The sequence below is a fragment of the Enhydra lutris genome, unplaced genomic scaffold (genome assembly GCF_002288905.1).
Source record: "Enhydra lutris kenyoni isolate GAN:26980312 unplaced genomic scaffold, ASM228890v2 scaffoldscaffold48, whole genome shotgun sequence".
Lineage (NCBI taxonomy): Eukaryota > Metazoa > Chordata > Mammalia > Carnivora > Mustelidae > Enhydra > Enhydra lutris.
The window spans coordinates 15,652,815-15,671,579 of NW_019154132.1; the positions used below are offsets into that span (position 1 = coordinate 15,652,815).

General features: G+C 50.0%; 1 protein-coding gene across 2 annotated transcripts in view; it reads left to right on the forward strand.

The window, feature by feature from the left end:
* Positions 1–18,765, forward strand: part of LOC111156646 (guanosine monophosphate reductase) — a 42,682-nt gene that overhangs the window by 19,002 nt on the left and 4,915 nt on the right. For both annotated transcript variants that reach the window (XM_022517656.1, XM_022517657.1), the window contains 3 exons: positions 5,170–5,251; positions 8,718–8,824; positions 16,773–16,815. In XM_022517656.1, the coding sequence (XP_022373364.1) occupies positions 5,170–5,251; positions 8,718–8,824; positions 16,773–16,815 (232 nt within the window). The remainder of the gene's footprint in view (positions 1–5,169; positions 5,252–8,717; positions 8,825–16,772; positions 16,816–18,765) is intronic.

Below are 18,765 nucleotides of genomic sequence, written 5' to 3' on the forward strand. Positions count from 1 at the left end.
ACTTTTTTTTTTTTTTTTAAGGATTTTATTTATTTGACCGAGAGAGAGAGAGAGAGAGAGAACAAGCAGGGGGAGCAGCAGGGGGAGATGGAGAACCAGGTTCTCCGCTGATCAGGGAGCCTGATGCAGGGCTCGATCCCAGGACCCTGAGATCATGACCTGAGTCAAAGGCAGAGGCTTAACCGACTGAGCCACCCAGGCATCCTCAGTGTGTCCACCTGATATCAGGAGTTGGCACACTGTGGCCCCCAGGCCAGATCTGTCCTGCTGCTGTCTGCTGGCCCTTGTCTCCCATCATCCTAGAGAAAGGATTTTTCTTGGCACGCGTCCTCGGAAGAGCCGGGAAAAAGTGGGTAGAGAAGATACTGATGTATAGGTCCTGAATTTCAGTTTGGGATGATGAAAAGTGGTGGGGATGGATGGTCGTGACGGCTGCATGACCGTGCCCCTGAATTGACCACTTAAAAAAATCTCTAAAAACGATGCATTTTGTGTCATGGATATTTGACCACAATTAAGTTTAAGAAAAAAGAAGTGAGCAAAACAAACAAACAAACAATATATAGAAAGCATTCTTAAGTGGAGGGACTAACATTTTATTGAGCACCAAACTGAGAGCTGGGCTTTGTACTAGGAACTGAATAGAACTTTCTATGTAAACCCTATCTTGACAACACCAAGTGGGTGTGGTTCGTCCTACATTCTAGTGGGAGAAATGGAGCCTCCTACATTTTCCTTCATTGCCTGGATGTAAGGGTCTGCCTGTGGACCCCAGGGCTTTCTGAACCACCTTGTCTTAGATGTCTGGGTCTAAAGGAAAGCTGGCAACATTGGGGCAAAACGGTCTTGGTTTTGGTTTTGGCCCAGGGGAACCTCTTTAAACCTGTTGCTTTTTTTTTTTTTTTTTTTGCTTTTCACTGGGCCCCCATGCCTCTCCTTGACCTTGAACAGAGGGAGACTGTCTCCCTCAGCAGGGCATGGGAGTGCGGGCCCTGGAGGGGGCTCGGCCTCCCCCGGAAGAGGGCTGCCCGGCGGACATTCCTGCCTGTCTCGATACCCCCTGCTCCCCGGGAGGGTCCAGAGTTTGCAGTTGGTCACGGACGCCCGGGAAACGAGCATGTGCTGCATTTGTGGCCGCGTTCCGGCCGTGCTATCGCACCAGCCAGGAGCTGCATTGGGCCCAGATAGGCTGGATCCTGCTTATCATCCAGGCCAGCCGCATGTGCCGGCATCCCTCCTACATCCCTGCTGAATCACCCCGGAATCACCCCATGTGCTGTTTCCTGGGTGGGGCCTGAGGCCAAGCCGGGGGCTGATCACGTCCTATCGTCCTCCTCACGTCTGATTTTGCCTTTCCCTTTCTCCCTTAGTGTTTGCCTTTCTTGGTTTCCACTTTGATGAGATGGCTTTTTACTCCTGCACGTGGCAGGTCAGCCTTCCTGCCTCTGTCTTCCGCATTCTTGTTGAGTTGTCCTCGTGCTGGAGGTGCTTCCTGCTCACTCTGGGTTTTTCCATCCGGCAGCTTTTCTGCAGTGACCGATCGCCTTCCAGCCACTGGTTAAGGAGCTCCACGGGTGGCCGAGGGGGAATCGGGACACCCGTGCAAGCTTCCGGGGCTACCAGGAAGAGTTACCTTCCTCATGCTTTAAACTTACTTTGAGGGCGCCGGGGTGGCTCAGTTGGTTAAGCGTCTGCCTTCAGCTCAGGTCATGATCCCGGAGTCCTGGGATCGAGCCCCACATCTGGCTTCTTGCTCAGTGGGGAGTCTGCGTCTCCCTCCGCATCTGCATCTTCCCCGTTTATGCTCCCTCTCTCTCAAATAAATACAGACGATCTCTAAAAAAAATAAACTTACTTTGCGTCTGTGTGGTTGGACCTGGTACATCCGTCATGAACTGGCTTGAATTTATTTTGTATAAAGTAGGCCCTTTAGAAAATCAAATGATTTGTTGACAGCACCAGATCAGGGCTAGAAAATATCCACACTGAAAGCGAAACTATGGAGGGAGCTGAGAGTAACTTCTTCTGAGTTATGTATGTGTGTATTTTCATTTTTTAATTATGTTTTTATTTTTAAAACTTAAAAAAAAGTTTTATTTTTTAGTAAGACCAGCGGTGAGGGAGACTTGAGAGCTTGGAGTCTTGTTTCTCAGGTTCCTCTTAACTCCTTGGCTACAAAGTTGATGTTGGTCCTTGTGCTAAAATAAAACAAAACTCAAAACCCAAAACCACCAGACTTCGTTATAAAATTAATGCAATTCCTGGGGCGCCTGGGTGGCTCAGTTGGTTAAGTGTCTGACTCTTGGTTTCTGCTCAGGCTGTGATCTCAGGGTCCTGGGATCAAGCCCTGCGTTGGACTGTGTGTTCAGCTTGAAGTCTGTTTCGGATTCTTCTCTCCCTCTGCTCCTCCCGGTTGTGATCTCTCTCTCTCTCTCTTTCTTTCTTTCTTTTTTTTTTTTTTAAAAGGTTTTATTTATTTATTTCACAGACAGAGATCACAAGTAGGCAGAGAGGCAGGCAGAGAGAAAGGAGGAAGCAGGCTCCCTGCTGAGCAGAGAGCCTGATGTGGGGCTTGATCCCAGGACCCTGGGATCATGACCTGAGCCGAAGGCAGAGGCTTTAACCCACTGAGCCACCCAGAAGCCCTGCTCTCTCTCTTTCTCTCTCAAATAAATAAATCTTTAAAGAAAAAAAAAAAAGTAATGCTGTTCCTACTCTAGAATCCAGAGAATTTTTCAGAAAAAAAATAAAAGTTGGGTAATTCTTCCCTTTGTACATAACTTGTTAGCATTTTGGGGTATGTTTTCATGTACACGTATATTTGTGGGGTTTTCTCGTTGTTGTTTTTAGCAAAACTGAGATTTTACTGTTTCCTTCTCTTTCCCCTAACATGATACCGAAAGTGGCTAAATGTTTTCCCACACCATCAGACCCATCTTAAAAACCTCATGTAGCTGAGAAACATCAGGTTGTTGAACCATTCCCATTTTGGGTAATACATGTTCAGTTCTGCACTGTTAGAAATAACATGCATTCTCGTGTTTAAATCATTGGCCTCAGCTGTGAGTGTTCCCTCCAGAGAGGATCCTGGAAGTACACTCACTAGATCAAAGGATCCATGTATTCTTTGCATTTGCTCTGTGTGGACAAATTGCTTCCCAGGGAAACCTGTGCTAAAGGAGACCTTGCACCAGCAGAGAAAGACAGTGTCTGTTTCCTCTTTGGTATTTAGTCATGATTGTCCTTGATAATTTGAGTGACAAGTACTACCTCACTAGTATCTGACTTTGAATGTGATGATTAGCGGGGCGCCTGGGTGGCTCAGTCGGTTAAGCATCTGTCTTCGGCTCAGGTCATGATCTCGGGGTCCTGGGATCGAGTCCCAGGGCAGGCTCCTTGCTCAGAGGGGAGTCCACTTCTCCGTCTCCTCCTTCCTCTGCTGTTCTCTCGTGCTCTCTCTCTCTCTCTCTGTCAAATAAATAAATAAAATCTTTTTAAAAAAATAAATACAATGATTAGTGATGGTGAATGCTTTCCCTGTGTTCATTGGCCACTTTTATTTACTTTTTTTAGTTTGTTCATGTCCTTTGGCAGTCACTTTGTGAGGCATTAGCGTTTCTTTTGCAGATTTGGGGGAGCTTTAATAATGTTAGGAACACACTGTCATCATTGCAGGGATTTTTCTGTGCCACGTTACTTGCCGCTTAGTTTTGTTGATTATATGAGTGTGCGTGTGTGTGTATGTGTGTACCTGTAGATCTTTTTTCCATTTTTATGGTTATTAGAGTTAAGTCTTCGAGGTATTCTAAATCTGGAAGGGCACAACTTTCAAGTTAACTCTTGCATCCATCTGAAGCTGGTTTTGGGGACAAGTATGAATGAGAATCTATGATCTTACTTCCAGAAACTCCCTTTCCGCAGCACCGTCTGTTGAAACCTTGTTCTGCTGCTTACTGACGTGTAATGTGCCCCTCATTATACACGGTATTCTCAATGTCCCGGTCCTTTTTCTGGACTGTCTAGCATTTTCAGTGGTCAGATGGCTGTTGGATTAAAGCAGCTTTGAGCCTTCCTCTTCTGTCTTTCTAAGATACTTTTATACCGAGTTAAAAATATACCAAGTTTGTGTAGGTTAAAAAAGAAAAATACCCCCCCCCCCACCCCGCCAACCCAGGAATGAATTCAGTGAAAAGAAAAAGACACTGGCACTTCAACGCAAAAAAAAAAAAAAAAAAAAAAAAAAAAAAAATCATGGTAGCATGAGTAGGCATGCATTTCCCGACATAAGACTCTGTGCTGTCGTGAATGTTCAGTTAGGCATCTCGCCAAGGAGCCTATGGGCCAGCCAAAGAATCCGCAGGGCCGTGAGTTGTAATAGAGAGGGCTGTTTTCATGCTCACCTGCTCTTGCAGGGAAAGAACTTGTAGAGTCTCCAAACCAGAGACATCCTTAAGGTTTTGAGCTTCTGCCATGTCCTGGCTTCCTGGTTTCTTCTTAGGGCCACAGCCTCGAGTTCCGAAATTGGAGCGGGATGCAGTGGTGTTGGTCCGTAAAGGCTCACCTGCCCTTTCTTGTCTGAGTGGGAACCACCAACCCTTGCCGGGGGGACACCCAGGCATTTCCCATCAGTGAGATGATCGCCAGGTTTCGTATTCCAGAGGTCCTGGAGTTCCATAAGTGTTCTTCAAGGATGGTATAGTCTCTGAAACATATTATGCCCCACAGTAAAGGTGATAATCATCTGAGAGAGTGTTTCATTGCTTTTGTTATATATTTGGGTTCTCTGTAGGATTTTGCTTTGCCCACCACAGACATGTTCAAACGCTCTGCCCTAGATGGCCTCCAGTCTCTTGTAGTTCTAAAAATTACACACTTGGCATACCTTCTCCTGCCATCAGCTGAGCCCAGTGTGGTCTCAGGTGTCAGATTCTGTGTTCCTGTTCATTAGAGGAGGACACCAGGGGACTGTCCTGACCCACCAACTTAAGATTTACTCTAGAATCAGGGATTCAGTCCATTGTGCCGCTGACCTCCCTCTCTTGGCCCCCAGGGCACCTGGTGGCTTCAGGACGCGTCTGACTGTGTGGCCAGGTGTGGAGTTGTTCATTCACTCATCTTTGTATCACCAGGAATAGTCTGTGATCGTGGGCTGTGTTCTTTCTGTCTCAGGCAGGGAACGTGGTAACAGGGGAGATGGTCGAAGAGCTTATTCTTTCTGGAGCAGACATAATCAAAGTCGGCGTTGGACCAGGTAAGGCTTGCTGGGAAGTCCCGCAGGGGCTGTGTGGCAGGCACTGGGGTGTGGGGCTTGGGGAAACTGGTGATATGGTCAGAAGGGAGCCCACGGGAGACCCAGCCACAAGCATAAAGCCCTTTTCTTTTGGAAGTATCACACCACTTTTGGAAGTTGAGCTTCCAAAAGCAGCTCTTTTGGGGTTGCTTCCTGATGACCCCAGGGAGGGCTTAAAGGAGCTAGGATGTGGGTAGAATGGGAGGTCCTGGTTTTCAGAGCACTAACGTGAAAGAAGAGAATGCAGATTTCATCAATGATCTCATGAACCTTGAAGAGGAAGGCCAGGGCGTGAAGAATCATGGGGACCGTCAATGGACATGAATGACTCTGTCGTTACCACCCCCTCTCTTCACCTGATACGTATCCAGTTCTGTTTGCCCATATCCTCTTGGGCATTCTCTCCTAGGACCACCCAATGGCGTCTTGAGTCGGGGGAGCAAGGCAGAGTCTTTCTGTCCTTTACTGGACAGCTCCTTTCTCTCCTGGGCCAGGTGGCGGCGGCCTTTCCCTTTGGCGAGCCATGAGCATGAGCGTGCCTGTTTCCAAATTCTCCCTTGCACATCCCTTCCTAAATAAACACTAACATTGGAGAGGAGGGAAGAAGCTATACATTTTCAGCTGGGAATAAAAAAATAGCAAAGATTTTTAAAATACCGCCCACCCAAAGAACACTACCAAAAAAGGAAGCAAACCGTCAAGCCATATGAGAAGAGTATGGGAATGCGCGGCGGGAAGCAGGAGACATCGTTGTGTTGTTGACTTGGCACAGCCATCGGCCTTGCGGGAACAGGATGTGTATGAAGCAAGGATTAGGGAAGAAGAGGCTTGTAGGCTCCCCAGAGGACTGGAGTGTTTAATATCCAGGAAAACCCTCAAGATTGGGCTTTAGATACTGCTACTTGGGCCAACCAACGACGTAGTCCAAGCAAGAGGAAAGACAGCCCCGGTTCTTACTGAGTGTTGGTCATTTTTGAAAAGTCAAAGCAAGGAAAAGGCCCACCGAGGAGCTCCAGGCTGTAACAGACTGTACAGGCTGTAACAGACTGAGCTAGTAAAAGAACAGGCTCCTAACAGACCAGGAAGACTCTTTCTTCCAAAAGCAGGACTCTCACCAGTCACCTGGTTCATCAGAGATACGTACAGAATGTCAACCAGCTGCCACTGCACTGGGAGCGGGATGTTAAGATGTGTAGGTCGTCTTCTCGGCTCTCGAAGAGCTGTTCCTGATGTACTTGAGGTAATTCCGAGCGTGCAGCTGGACTTGTTTCCTTCCTGCACTCCCTCTGTGTATACACTCTGGTTTCCCGGAAGACTGAGGGTCCTTCCGTGGTCACTGTGTGCCCCACCCCCTTTCCCCCAGCCCTGGCAGGGCTGTCTTACTAGAACAGATACGACCAAAGAGGGTAAGAAGCTTTGTTAGAGCCCCTTCTTCAAACTGATTGGAGATGACATTTAAGTTTCATGAATTCTTTAGAGTAAAAATACTGAGTATTCTGTGAATGACAGCATTAAGAATGGGTGTCCTGCCTCTGTAACTGGGAGAAAACACGCATCCAGTTTCTCCTTTCGACCTGAGCATTAATCAAGACCGTTCCCATGCCTTGTTTGGAAGTCCTTCCTTGGCTCTTTCCAAGAAAGGTGACTGGCCTGACCTCTGTAGAGGTCTCTCCCTGGGGCAGAGCTTTGGGCCTCTGGGGGTAGAGACCCCCTGCCTTCCTGCGAGGCTCTGGCTATGGAGTGGGAGGGGAAAAAAGCCAATTAGGAAGTGAAATCGGCCTTGCACAATGCAGGTCTGGTACGTGGGGCAGAGGGTGCCTTGGCGGGGAGAGGAGCTCTGCTGGCTCCAGGATTGTGAGCAACACACGTAAGGATGAACATGAAGAAATGTATTCTGTCCTGTAGCTGCACGGGTGGGAGGAAAGGGGGCTTCTCCATCCTTCTGGTTTTCTTGCTGAATCCAGGCCTGGAATTCTGGACATGGTTCTTTGCCTGGTCCTGTCCCCAAAGCCCTGGAGAGAGATCTGGGGGGTGGGGGCTGTGAAGGCATCAGTGGAGATAGGGAACCAAGACAGGAGGTGGGGCTTCCAGCGGCCTTGTCCCTGGGCCTGATGGCCCTGGAGTTCAAGCCCCGTTGATGGAGCTGGGAAACAGGGGAGCCACAGGCATGTGGGTGACTCATCTATTCTTAAGTTCACACATTCTTTTAGTGACTATTTATAGCCCCCTTCTCATGTACGAGGCTCTGTTTTCAGCGCTGGGTCTACAACAATGACGATCTGGGGAGCTTACTGTCCAGCGGAGAAAACACATTCCCTGCGCTCTTACACAAAGAATTATTTAAATGCCTCTGTTTGAAGTGAGCACTGTGCGGAACAACTCTCCCGAGGGGGTGACATTTAAGATAAAGCCTGAAAGATGAGAAGCATTGGCAGGACCAGGGGCTTGGTTCACAGGGAGTGGTTGACAGAAGGTACAGCGCGTACAGAGAATCCCCAGGGAGGGGGAGAAACCTTGTGCCCGAGGAACTGGACCGTCCCAGTGGCTGGAGTGTAGGGAGCAGGAGGGAGAGCGAGGTGGCGGCCAAGGGGGATAGCAGGTGGACATTCAGGATTTTGGTCTGGGTGATCTTGGGGGGTGGCGGGGGTGCTCATTTGAGGGAGGGTCCAGACTTGAACCAGGGGACAGGTGCTGGAGATGGTGGTGCTCTGAGCGTGACTCAGCCTGGACCTAGTTGGGACCATACCCTGCAGACGGGTCCACCCACCAGGACTGGGGTTGACCGTGGGAAAGCCAGAGGTCAAGGGCAGTTGTGGGCATCTGGATGGCTGGTCCGGAAACAGAAGCTGGTCCCGCATCCCAGGCTAGACGGGGACCCCGGACAGGACAGGCGGTTACGAGGACCAGGAGGCTGGGGCCCACCGAGGACGGAGCTGGGTGGGAGGGTTGTGGGCATGGGGTTAGTGCAGATCACAACCCTCTGCGTCAGTGTTTCCAATTCTGTTTCGTAGGCAAGGCCGAGAGGCTCAGAGAAGTTAGAAATTTGACAAAAGTTGAAGGTAAAGAGGCTGTGGGAGGAGCTCTGGGGGGGTCCCTTGAAGTCTAGCATGGTGGTGCTGAATGGCGAGGGACATGGAGAGGGACGGGATATAAGCAGGCAGAGGTGGGGGCTGATGTCACAGTGAGTGACAGTGATAGTGTCCCAGGCATCAGCGGCTGACAGAGATGAGCACCAGAGATCACGTGGCTTGATGGTGTGGCTTTCACCACCCACCCTTCCCCGACAGAAGGAAAGTGTTGTCATCGTGTGTCCCCTCCCCGAGTAAATCGGGGCTGGGCTGTGTGCCAGTGACGCAGTCTCGCTTTGTATCGCGTTCTGCTCATTCTTGACCATCTCTCTTTGGGCTCCACCTCTCCTGCCCTCCAGGTTCCGTGTGCACCACCCGCACCAAGACGGGAGTGGGCTACCCCCAGCTCAGCGCCGTGATCGAGTGTGCCGACTCTGCCCATGGCCTGAAGGGACACATCATCTCCGTAAGTCTCCCGCGGGGCAGGGGGATGGGTGTGAGAACATCTCGGGACTTGGGGGGAGGCCCCTGTTCCTGGGCCCCCGAGGAAGCCTGTTTCCTGGCTGCCCTTTGTCTCGTTGGCATCCTGTGGGCTTGGCCATGAGCCGGGCACCTTGGTCCCAGCACGAGGTCCCACACACCTCGTGTGTCCCAGCAGGCACCTGGTCCCAGCCCAGTCCCATGTGGCAGAGACCCAGGCCCTCCTCCCTACTTACTCTGCACCGAGGGACGAAGACATGGGAGCCAGTAACGACTCACGGCGTTGGCTGGTGGTTGAGGGATTTGTGGGGAGCTTGGAGAAGATGCCACATGTTTGTTTGCTACAAAGCACCCTAGCCTGGGTGGACCAAGGAAGAGGCAGTCCCTGTCTCACAGGTGTGGAGCCTGGAAGTCTGAGCTTGAGGTGTCAGCAGGGTCTGGAGGGCTGCGGGGAAGGCTGTGTTGCAAACCTCCAGCGCCCATGGCTGGTGGCACCATAGCTCCCTCTTCATGTGGCGTCCTCCCTGTGTGTATGTGCGCGTGTGTCCACATTTCTCCTTTTGGTACGGATGCCAGTCATGTTGGATTAGGGGCCACGGGTTCTTTACTGGAGTGAGAGTGGATCCAGTGGCATGTTGGGGGCAGAAGGAGGTTGCTGTAGGTTGAGGAGTCTATGGGAAGGGGTGAGACCGTGATCTAGCAGCATTTCCAGGAAGCTCCTGGCAGGACAGCAGCCTGGGATACAGCCACTAAACATTAAAGATTGAGTGAATGAGTTAGTGCCAAGTTAGTATCTGTCCTCAGCGTAGCCATAATTCGGATCCTCCTTCGCTGATGTGGCAACCATTCAGACCGTCGAAGAGATAATCCTGGCTCTCCCCTTCCAGCTAAAATGCTCAGAATAGGACAGAACGTGTGGGGTAAAATTGGGCAGACTCAGAACCATGGCTTCCACTTAATGTGTTTTTCTTTTTTAACATAATATAATATATATATGTATATATATACATATATATATATATATAAACATTAAGTGGAAAAAATATATATATATATATATATATATATATTTTTTTTTACAAATTCTGAATTCGTAGTGTAATTGTAGTGGTCCCATAACAGTGTTGACTCTACTGTATTAAATTAAACCCTCAGAACTTTTCCCTGTCCAGTTGCTGAGCCAGGCTCCCACATTAAGTAATTGATAGGTGATTTAAAAAAAAATTTACAAATGCATCAGATTACATATCCCTGCAGAATGATGTCTTGTTAATTTCACCCCAGCCCTGCAACAAATTGACCTGTGATTTCTGGACTTGCTTTGAGGATACGATGCTACTCTTTAAATACGTGCACCTTCCCTCATTTTGAGCCCCAGTTTAGTATTTGAGGGCTGTGGCAGCTGTTGTCCTGTCCTGACCTCGCAGTCCAGGGCGGATTCCCTGGGCTCCTCCTCATTCTTCATGCAGGCTTTCCACCCATCCATCTGGTCCTTCAGCATGTTTTTATTGAGCATCTACTATGTGCTAGACAAGGAAGGTTTGTTGGTTGCTGACCATTCTGAGACCCTGCGCACCTCACCTCTTTGCTGAGCTTTGGTCCCAGGGCCCGAGGGAACACTCATTTATTGTGTGCAAAAGGCTGAGTGCTGTGATCCAACTCACTGCATGGTCTCCGGGATGCCAGTGGGTCCCAGGGGTTCCCTGGGGCCTTCTTCTGGGCTGGCTGCCTGAGAATCACCAGGGAAGCTTTCTCAAAAAGACATTCCTGGACCCTGTCTAAGCAAAGATGACTCTTATGAGGTTGGCCCCAAAAGTGTCATATGTAATTAGTCCTTTTCTATCATGTGACTGTTTTCACCGTCAAGAGTCTTCCACAAAATTCAGACCCTGTGTCCTGTATACCATTTCCATATCAAGGAGCTGTGAAATGAGGGGCTCTGCTGGGAACATGTTCCGAGTTCCCCTACTTGTGTCCTTCTAGAAGTTTCACACCTGCTTGTTGATAGGACCCTATTTGGGGAGGGATTCGGGGGGAAAGGGAGGCTCTGCTTGTACCACCAGTGACGGAGAGTCAACTTGGGTTCTCTTTGATAAGCTTCTTTTAGTGGTTGTTTCGGTGTAGTGCCCAGACCAACAGCATCAGTATCAGCTGAGAACTTGCTAGAAATTCTCGGGCTTACCGAACCAGCAGCTCTGAAGGGGAGGCCCAGGAATGTGTTTTAACCAGCCCTCCAGGTAGTCCTGATGTGCTCCTGAGTTTAAGAAGTGCTGGTTCCTGTCGTGGGGCCCATGTTCAGAGCCGGGTCTCACCTGCCAGTGCCTGGGGATCGGCTCCTCTGAGTTTGTCCAACAGGGACAGTGACTGCCCAGGCCTGCAGTCGGGGAGCTCCCAGGTTCTCAGTAACGGTGAGAGATTTCCCAGATGGGGGCACACATTGCGTGTGTAGCTGGAAGACCAGACGAAGTTCACAGGCTCATGTGGGATCGGCACCCTTGACCTGAGCTCCTCCCTCCTGGCCAGCAGAGTGCGTTGGCGTTCAGAGCGGCCGTTTCTGCGACCGCCCCTGTGTCTCACAAGCAGATTTCTCCCACTTGCCAGTCATCCCTAAAGCCACTGGGAACCCACCACACATTTTGGATCCTGCTGCTCTGCCCAGTTGCCGTCCAGCTGTCTCCTGTCACACTTTGGTTGCTGAATTAGCACATCCACGCTGTTGAAATTCAGTAAAAGGAAGTCACAGCAGGGGGCTGTTAGCAGGTGCTGATGCTCAAGGGGCTGGACTTGAATCGGGTTTCTATTTATTGTGGCCCACATGGGGTTCTGAGAGGCAGAGAGCTGTAGATTCAGGACACCCCCTATGTAGGTGAAGATTGAGGTGTGACTAGTTAGTTTTGTCTTGCCATCTGCTAGGGACATCACTCAAAAGAGAATTTTCAAGATGGAAACAGACTTAGAAGAAGGAATGACTAGTGTTTACTGAGCATCTACTACCTTCCAGGCACAAGGCACTTTGAATTTCTGATTCTTGGAGCAACCTGACAAACTAGCAGTTAGTTTCACTTGACAGGTGTATTAGGCAGGGAGCATGTGTGTCTGTGTGTGTGCGTGTGTGTATGTGTGTGGCAGGAGAGGAGGTGGAGGAGGTATTTATTATAAGGAATTGGTTCACGTGATTATGGGAGCTGAGAAGTCCTAAGATGTGCAGGGTGAGTTGCCAAGCTAGAGACCTAGGAGAGCTGATGGTGTAGTTCCAGTGTGAGTCTGAGGGCCTGAGAGCCAGGAAGAGCTCATGTTTCAGTTGACGTTAAAAGGCAGGAAAAAGCCCATGTTCATTCAGAGGCAGTCAGTCAAGAAAGATTCACTCGAGGAGGGTCAGCCCTGTTGGTCTGGTCATGCCTTCAACTGACTAGATGGGGCCCACCCATGCCAGGAGGACAATGTTTTACTCAGTCTACCAATTCAAATGTTAATCTCATCAAAAAAAAAAAAAAAAAAAAAGAGAGAGAGAGAGAGAAGAGAAGAGAAAGAAAAGGAAAAGAAGAGAACCCTCCCAGAAACACCGATACTAATGTTTGACGAGGTTTCTAAGCACTCTGTGGCCCACTCCAGCTGATACATAAATTAGCCTTTGCAACCAGGTGGGCTCCAAAGCTTCAGGATCTTAAGGAACTTGTCCAGCATCCCTACTGGCAACATTCAGACTGAGGCCTGTTTATCTTCCCTTGACTGCTTCCCCCCATTTGGAAAATGAGGAGGTCACAAAGAGAATGAAAAAGAAAGGCTTGTTGAAGGCATAGAGAATGCAGGGTCATACAGGACCCGACCCCGTCTGCTCATTCTTCCACCCCAGCGCTCTGGGAGACATACACTTCCTCTGTCCTTCCCCACAGGGCCCCCACGCATGTGTTCCAGCGGGGAGAGGATGGTCAGTCCCCGATGCATGGTTAGAAGGGGAGGGATTCGAACCTCCAGTGAGTTCGCGATCCACTGATAACCAAGCACTCTTTGGACTTTGTGATGCTTTATAAGACCTGGAAAGAAGTCCTGGGAGTAGATAGGGATCACTGTGGTCTCTTCTTGCCCCAAGCTCCAGCATTTTAATCAGTGCATTTTATAAAGAGTGCTTATCAAGGCTCAGGAGGCCCTGTATCATGAAAGATCCAGATGATTCAAAGTCATCCCCAAACTTTTCCTTTTCTGCGCACGGTCATCAGTGCTTGTACTGGTCCACTGACCCTCTGCAGAAAAGTAAAGGCAGACCAACAAATTTCTGATAATTTTAATGATTTAATATAGCATTTCAGAAGCAGTGAGACCGTTCTTTAACAAGACTTAAAGTTATGCTTAAAGTTAAAATTTTTTGAGGGTGAAAAATTACCCAACAGGATAGGTTTAGCCTAGAAAAAGTTAGAAAATACAGATAAATATAAAGGTCCCTGGAACTGTTAGCCTCTTAAGAGAACCACGGCTAATGTTCTAATAAGTATGCTTCTAGACAAGTTTTATGTTTTTAAAATTTTGTTTATTTATGTTTGTTTCTATATGTTTTTATAATGTATACCTAACCAGAGTTCTAATATCTTATTCTAACATTGTTGCTGTGTGACCTTGGGCAAGTCACTCAATCTTTCTGAGCTCCCCTCAGTCCGCCCGCCCCACCCGTCTACAGAAATATCAACTTCAGGTACTTCTGGTGTTTGAATGGAAAAATGAAATTGTAACAGCCCCGGCACATAGTAAGTGCTTGATTTGAATTCCCTCTGCCCGTCCCCGTACTTGCTTTCCCTGCCCTTGATTTTAGAGCAGGGCAAGTATTCTTTTTTTTTTTTTTTTTTTTAATTCATTTGACAGAGAGAGAGAGAGAGAGAGAGATCACAAGTAGGCAGAGAGGCAGGCAGAGAGAGAGGGAAGCAGGCTCACCGCTGAGCAGAGAGCCCGATGCAGGGCTCGATCCCAGGACCCTAAGATCATGACCTGAGCCGAAGGCAGAGGCTTAACCCACTGAGCCACCCAGGTGCCCCAGCAGGGCAAGTATTCTTAAGAAGAAAAGGTATGCCGACATTTCACAGACAGAGTTCCGTGATGCTTTTTCTCCTGAAATACAACGGGAACACTCTTGAAAAACAAAACAAGCGGCTCTTTGAATATTTGCACATTGTTTTTTGAAAACGTTCCAGTGCCTGTGATGTTTCTGTGCAAAAGTAAATGGGTGTCTTAGATCGCAGAGATCTGCCCCTCCTGCCCTTGCCTCCTGACAGCATGAAAAGGACGCTTTGAACAGCTTCTGGAAATCACCCGTGAACAGGAGTAGGGAGCAGACTCCTTTGCCCTAAAGCATATCACATCGGGTTGCACGGGGTTAAACGCGTAGTCTGGTGTGGTTGGTCTGCCTTTTATAAATGCATTTCCAAGTACAGTGAGCAGAAGATGCTGCTGTAAGTCGGACTTCCTCTCGGTGGCACGTCACGGAGCCTTCTTAACTGTGGTCGTCTTGGCCCATTCTGGGAGGAGAAGAGCTCCTTTTCAAGGATCGCAGTGGCCTCCCTAACCACAAGAATGTGGAATTTTCCGGGTCCCACATGAACCACTGTGGCAGTCACAACTTGCAAGCATGGGAGTGTGTTGTGTGTGTGTGTGTGTGTGTGTGTGTGTGTGTGTGTGTGGTTTCAAGTCCAAAAACGTCCTCATGTAATGGGGGTGTGAGTTTGTTTAATCTTCTCAGGTCATATGTTTGAAAGCCTATTGAGTATAAAACTGGTTTTGGTAAAGAGATAAAGTATTCAAAAAAGTTGGCAGGGCCAGTGAAGGGCATGGAGGGGGCTTGTAGCTTTGGAAGAGGAAGTAGATATGCCAGAGCTTGGGCCACAGCACACGGGCAGGAAATGACCACTCCCTAGCACCCGCGGCCCTCCGGGGGCCAGAGAGACAGCATGTGACTGTAGGCTTTATCACACCTCAAAGATCCCGTGTTTTTTTGCTTTTTGTTTTGTTTTGTTGTTTTTTTTTTATTTTTTTTTTATTTGACAGAGAGATCACAAGTAGGCAGAGAGGCAGGCAGAGAGAGGGGGAAGCAGGCTCCCCGCCGAGCCGAGAGCCCGATGCGGGGCTCGATCTCAGGACCCTGAGATCATGACCAGAGCCGAAGGCAGAGGCTTAACCCACTGAGCCACCCAGGCGCCCCTTGTTTTTTTTTTTTTTAATGAAAGATCTATGGCAGCCCCACATCAGGATGAGCCTCTTGGCACTGTTTTCCCAACGGTATTTGCCTACTTGGTGTCTGTGGGCTGCATTTTGGGTAATGCTCACCAAATTTCCACTTTTTCATCCTTGCATTCTGTTACAGTGATCTGTGATCGTTGATGACGGTTCAGCCAAAGTTCAGGGGATGGTTGGCATTTCTTAGCAATAAAGTATTTTTTAATTAAGCTGTGTACCTTTTTTTTAGACAGTAAAGCTGTCACACAGAGGAGTGTACACATAATTTCTGTCTGCGCTGGGGAACCACAAAATTCATTTGACCCACTTTGTTGGGATACTCGCTTTATTGCTTGTGGTCTGGAACCAAACCTGCAATATTTCTGGGGTGTGCCCGTAACAGATGCGATGGAGGAAATAGTTACAGGCAATAAATATTCATAAAAAAAACAAAGAGCTCAAGCTTTCACATCTACCTTTGGATCCCAACTGCAAAGAAGTTAAGGAGGTAGAAATTGAGTTATAGCTCATGGAGTGACAGGTCTCAAAAGCAGATAAAAAAGGGAAATGAGTCACAGAGACCCCCATTCTCCATGGGAGGTGCTGTTTGTATGGTGGTCATCCCGGTTGGCTGGATGCCCTCCGGCTCTGGGGGCGCACACCCCTTCCTGCCAATTGTGATGCCCGGTAGCCCAGGCAGCCTGTGTCCTTCCCAAGGCAGGTGGGTCCCACCTTCCAGGGACAGGTGCTTGCCTCTGAGACCTTGGTGCTCCTCCTAGACCTGCTCTGAGCTCAGTGATCTGTGATCATGCCAGCCCTCAACATGGACCCTGCCTCCCCACCCCTCCCCCAACCCTGGGTCTTTGCTTCTTTGCCTCGCTCTCTGCGGGGTCGGGTGGCAACTCCGGGCCACCCTCGCTGGCCTTCTTGGACGTCACACAGACTACATTGGGAAGAGTGGGTAGCAGCTTGTGTTGGTAAGGGTGCCCGGCAGGCTCTGCATTCTGGAAGCCCCACACTGTGCTGCTGGTGTTTCCCCAACCCCCCAACCCCCGTGGCTGAACGGAGCTGAGCTGGGCAGCCCAAGGTGACCGCCCTGCTGGGCATTAAAGCAGCCCCAGGCGTGTGCTCTCTGTGGGTAGAGTGGGGATTAGGAATGTACGTTTGGTTTTAAACTAACTGGGCCCATTACGTGAAGGTGGATAGGGGCTGTGTGGAGTGGCGGGAAGGTTAAAGGAACTCAGTGTCCTTTCCCAGCTCATAAAGTAATTCAGCTCTTACTACCTAAACTTCACCTCACGCTGGGCAGGGAGGGAAAGGGGAACTGTGGGATGAGAGTGAATTCGGATGGCCCTGGTCAGGCATGTTGTGTAAGGGGCTGGCCTGGAACAAGGTCTCAGAGCATCTCCGCCTGCCTCTCACTTCCCCTGGCTTCTGGGGTGGGCGGGGGTGGGGGGTGCTGGGATGCAGACAGGCGGACAGGTGGTGGGTGGGGCAGAGCCAGAGAGGAAACCCAAGAGGTTGGGGGATGAAGGTGCAATATTGACGGGAGCAAACTTATGTCCAGACACAATGACTGAGGAATGCTGGGACTGGAGTGGACTCTGAGGGTCGCTTTTTGGCTGGGGGCGCTTCCGGAGAGCCCCTCCTGATGACCTAATCGCCCCAGGGGAGGGGGACAGCCTGGCCAAGGGTGCCCCCGCTGACACCCTTTCCTTGCTTTTCCCTCTTTGAAGGACGGAGGCTGCACATGTCCAGGAGATGTCGCCAAAGCCTTTGGTAAGAGGACAGGGAGGGAGGGGCGGGAGATCCCTGCCACTGGTGTGCTGGCCTCCGGTGGGAACCTGAATGAAGAGGCGGGACGTGCTGGGAAATTCTGGGCCAGTCCTGAGTTTCCCGTCCCTGGATTCCAGCCCTGATTGGCCAGAATCCTGACGTTCATTTGGTTCTGCAGAGCAGGCGGGGTGCCCAGCGGGTGGAAGGGGGTAGACAGCCTGCAAGCCAGGAGTGGGTGAGGTCATGGCTTAGACGGTGCAGGGAGCCCCCGGAGGAGGCCAGCACCAGGTCTGAAGCACAGCGACTTCAGGGAGGGTTTCCAGGTTCTAAGTTGGGGCAACCTTTAGGGAAGGACTAGTGTCCCTCCGAGGTTTCTCCCCCTCCGGCCGAAGAGCCCCTGTCCCACCAGGGGGCAGCAGCGTCCAACTGTGATGCAGCTGGGGCTTTGGGGAAGGGCGGGGGCGGGGGGGGTGCTGGCCTTTTCTTGGGAAAGCCCTAGTTTTCCACGTGTTGCGCCCTGCACTTGCCACTTGACCTTGGCATACTGCGTGCAGACTGTGCGTGCCCAGGGGCACAGCCCATGGCGGCCCTACCCCCTTTTCTGAGGCCAGGGCCAGGTTCACTGTTGACTCCTCCCCCCCCTCCCCCCTTTTACCCTTTTTTCCTCTGGAGGTGAACTTTCTGTCTGAATTGTTCCTACGGAGTGCCAGGGGTCCTCCCCTACCTGCCTTTGACACCCTCTAAGTTTTCTGACCGCTGCTTTGGAGACCTCGCCATGAACTGTCTTAGGTTTAGGCTTTGATTCCCTGCCTTCCTCCATTTCCCTCTCTCTCTCTCTCTCTCTTTCTTCTCTCTCTCTTTCTTCTAATAAAACACTGATGGTGACAAGGAGACAGGAACAGGGTTCTTAGCAGCGGGGTTCTGTACCAACCCTGGGGAACGTCATGAAAACGGGCAGCCTTCTGATGTAATCCCCTTCTGATCGTGCGTCTTGGTTATGGAAGGGAACACACAGGTCCTCTTTGTCATCCCAGGTGCCTACTTTATAGTTGAGCCTGAGGCCCTGAGAGGTGAGTGTGACAAAGTCAGGGTCCCACAGCTGGTGGCCGAGCGGGGGAGTCAGGACCCCTGCTCCACTTGTGTGCCCCCTTTATCTGGATCACTAGCCACAGACACTTGGGCTCCCTGCACAGACTAGGAGGAGGCACACTTTTCAAGGGACCGATTGGTGAAGAAGGTGCCTCGTAGGTAACGGTCCCTGGTCTTTGGAATCTGCTGTGACATCTTTTCCTTCGCTTTTCTTCCGGGGAGCGTAGCCTGGCCTGGGCTGAGGCTCGGCGGAGGGAGGGAGAAGGACTGCGTCAGGGAAAATGTTGGTGAGGGAGGGACGTGAGAATGTTCAGAAACAGAAATAATCGGAAGCCACTTCAAAGGGTTGTTGGGTGGGTCTGTGCTCTGGGTTCGTGCTGTTGACATCTGCTGCTGGGGTTGTGGTCATCGCGAGGCCTGGCTGGACACCGGTTTTCCTCTGTCCCGTAGAAGTCATGGCAGGGCAGGTGGTGTGGGGGGAAACCTCCCTTTTTCCCCCCAAGTAAGTCTCAACGTAAGATCCTCCACCCCCATTTGTTACTGAAAATTGAAATAGCGCATCTAAAAAATTTTTATTACAATTCCAATTTTTGAAAACCAGAAAATCCAGCCTAGGTACCCTGCCCTAATTATGCTCTAGCCAACCCCCTTTGCTGCCCCCCCCCCAACAATGTTCGCTGTGTATCACTTCTGCACAAGTTACATGGTTTCCAATATTTAACATTGGGTTTTAGCTTAATGACTTCAGGCTTCTTAAACACACAAGCAACACTCAAAACCTCTTGGTGCTTCCTTAGGTCAAATCAAAAAGTAGAAGTACACTGAAGTCATTCAGATGCAGACTGCAGGAGAGATAGTAGGTTT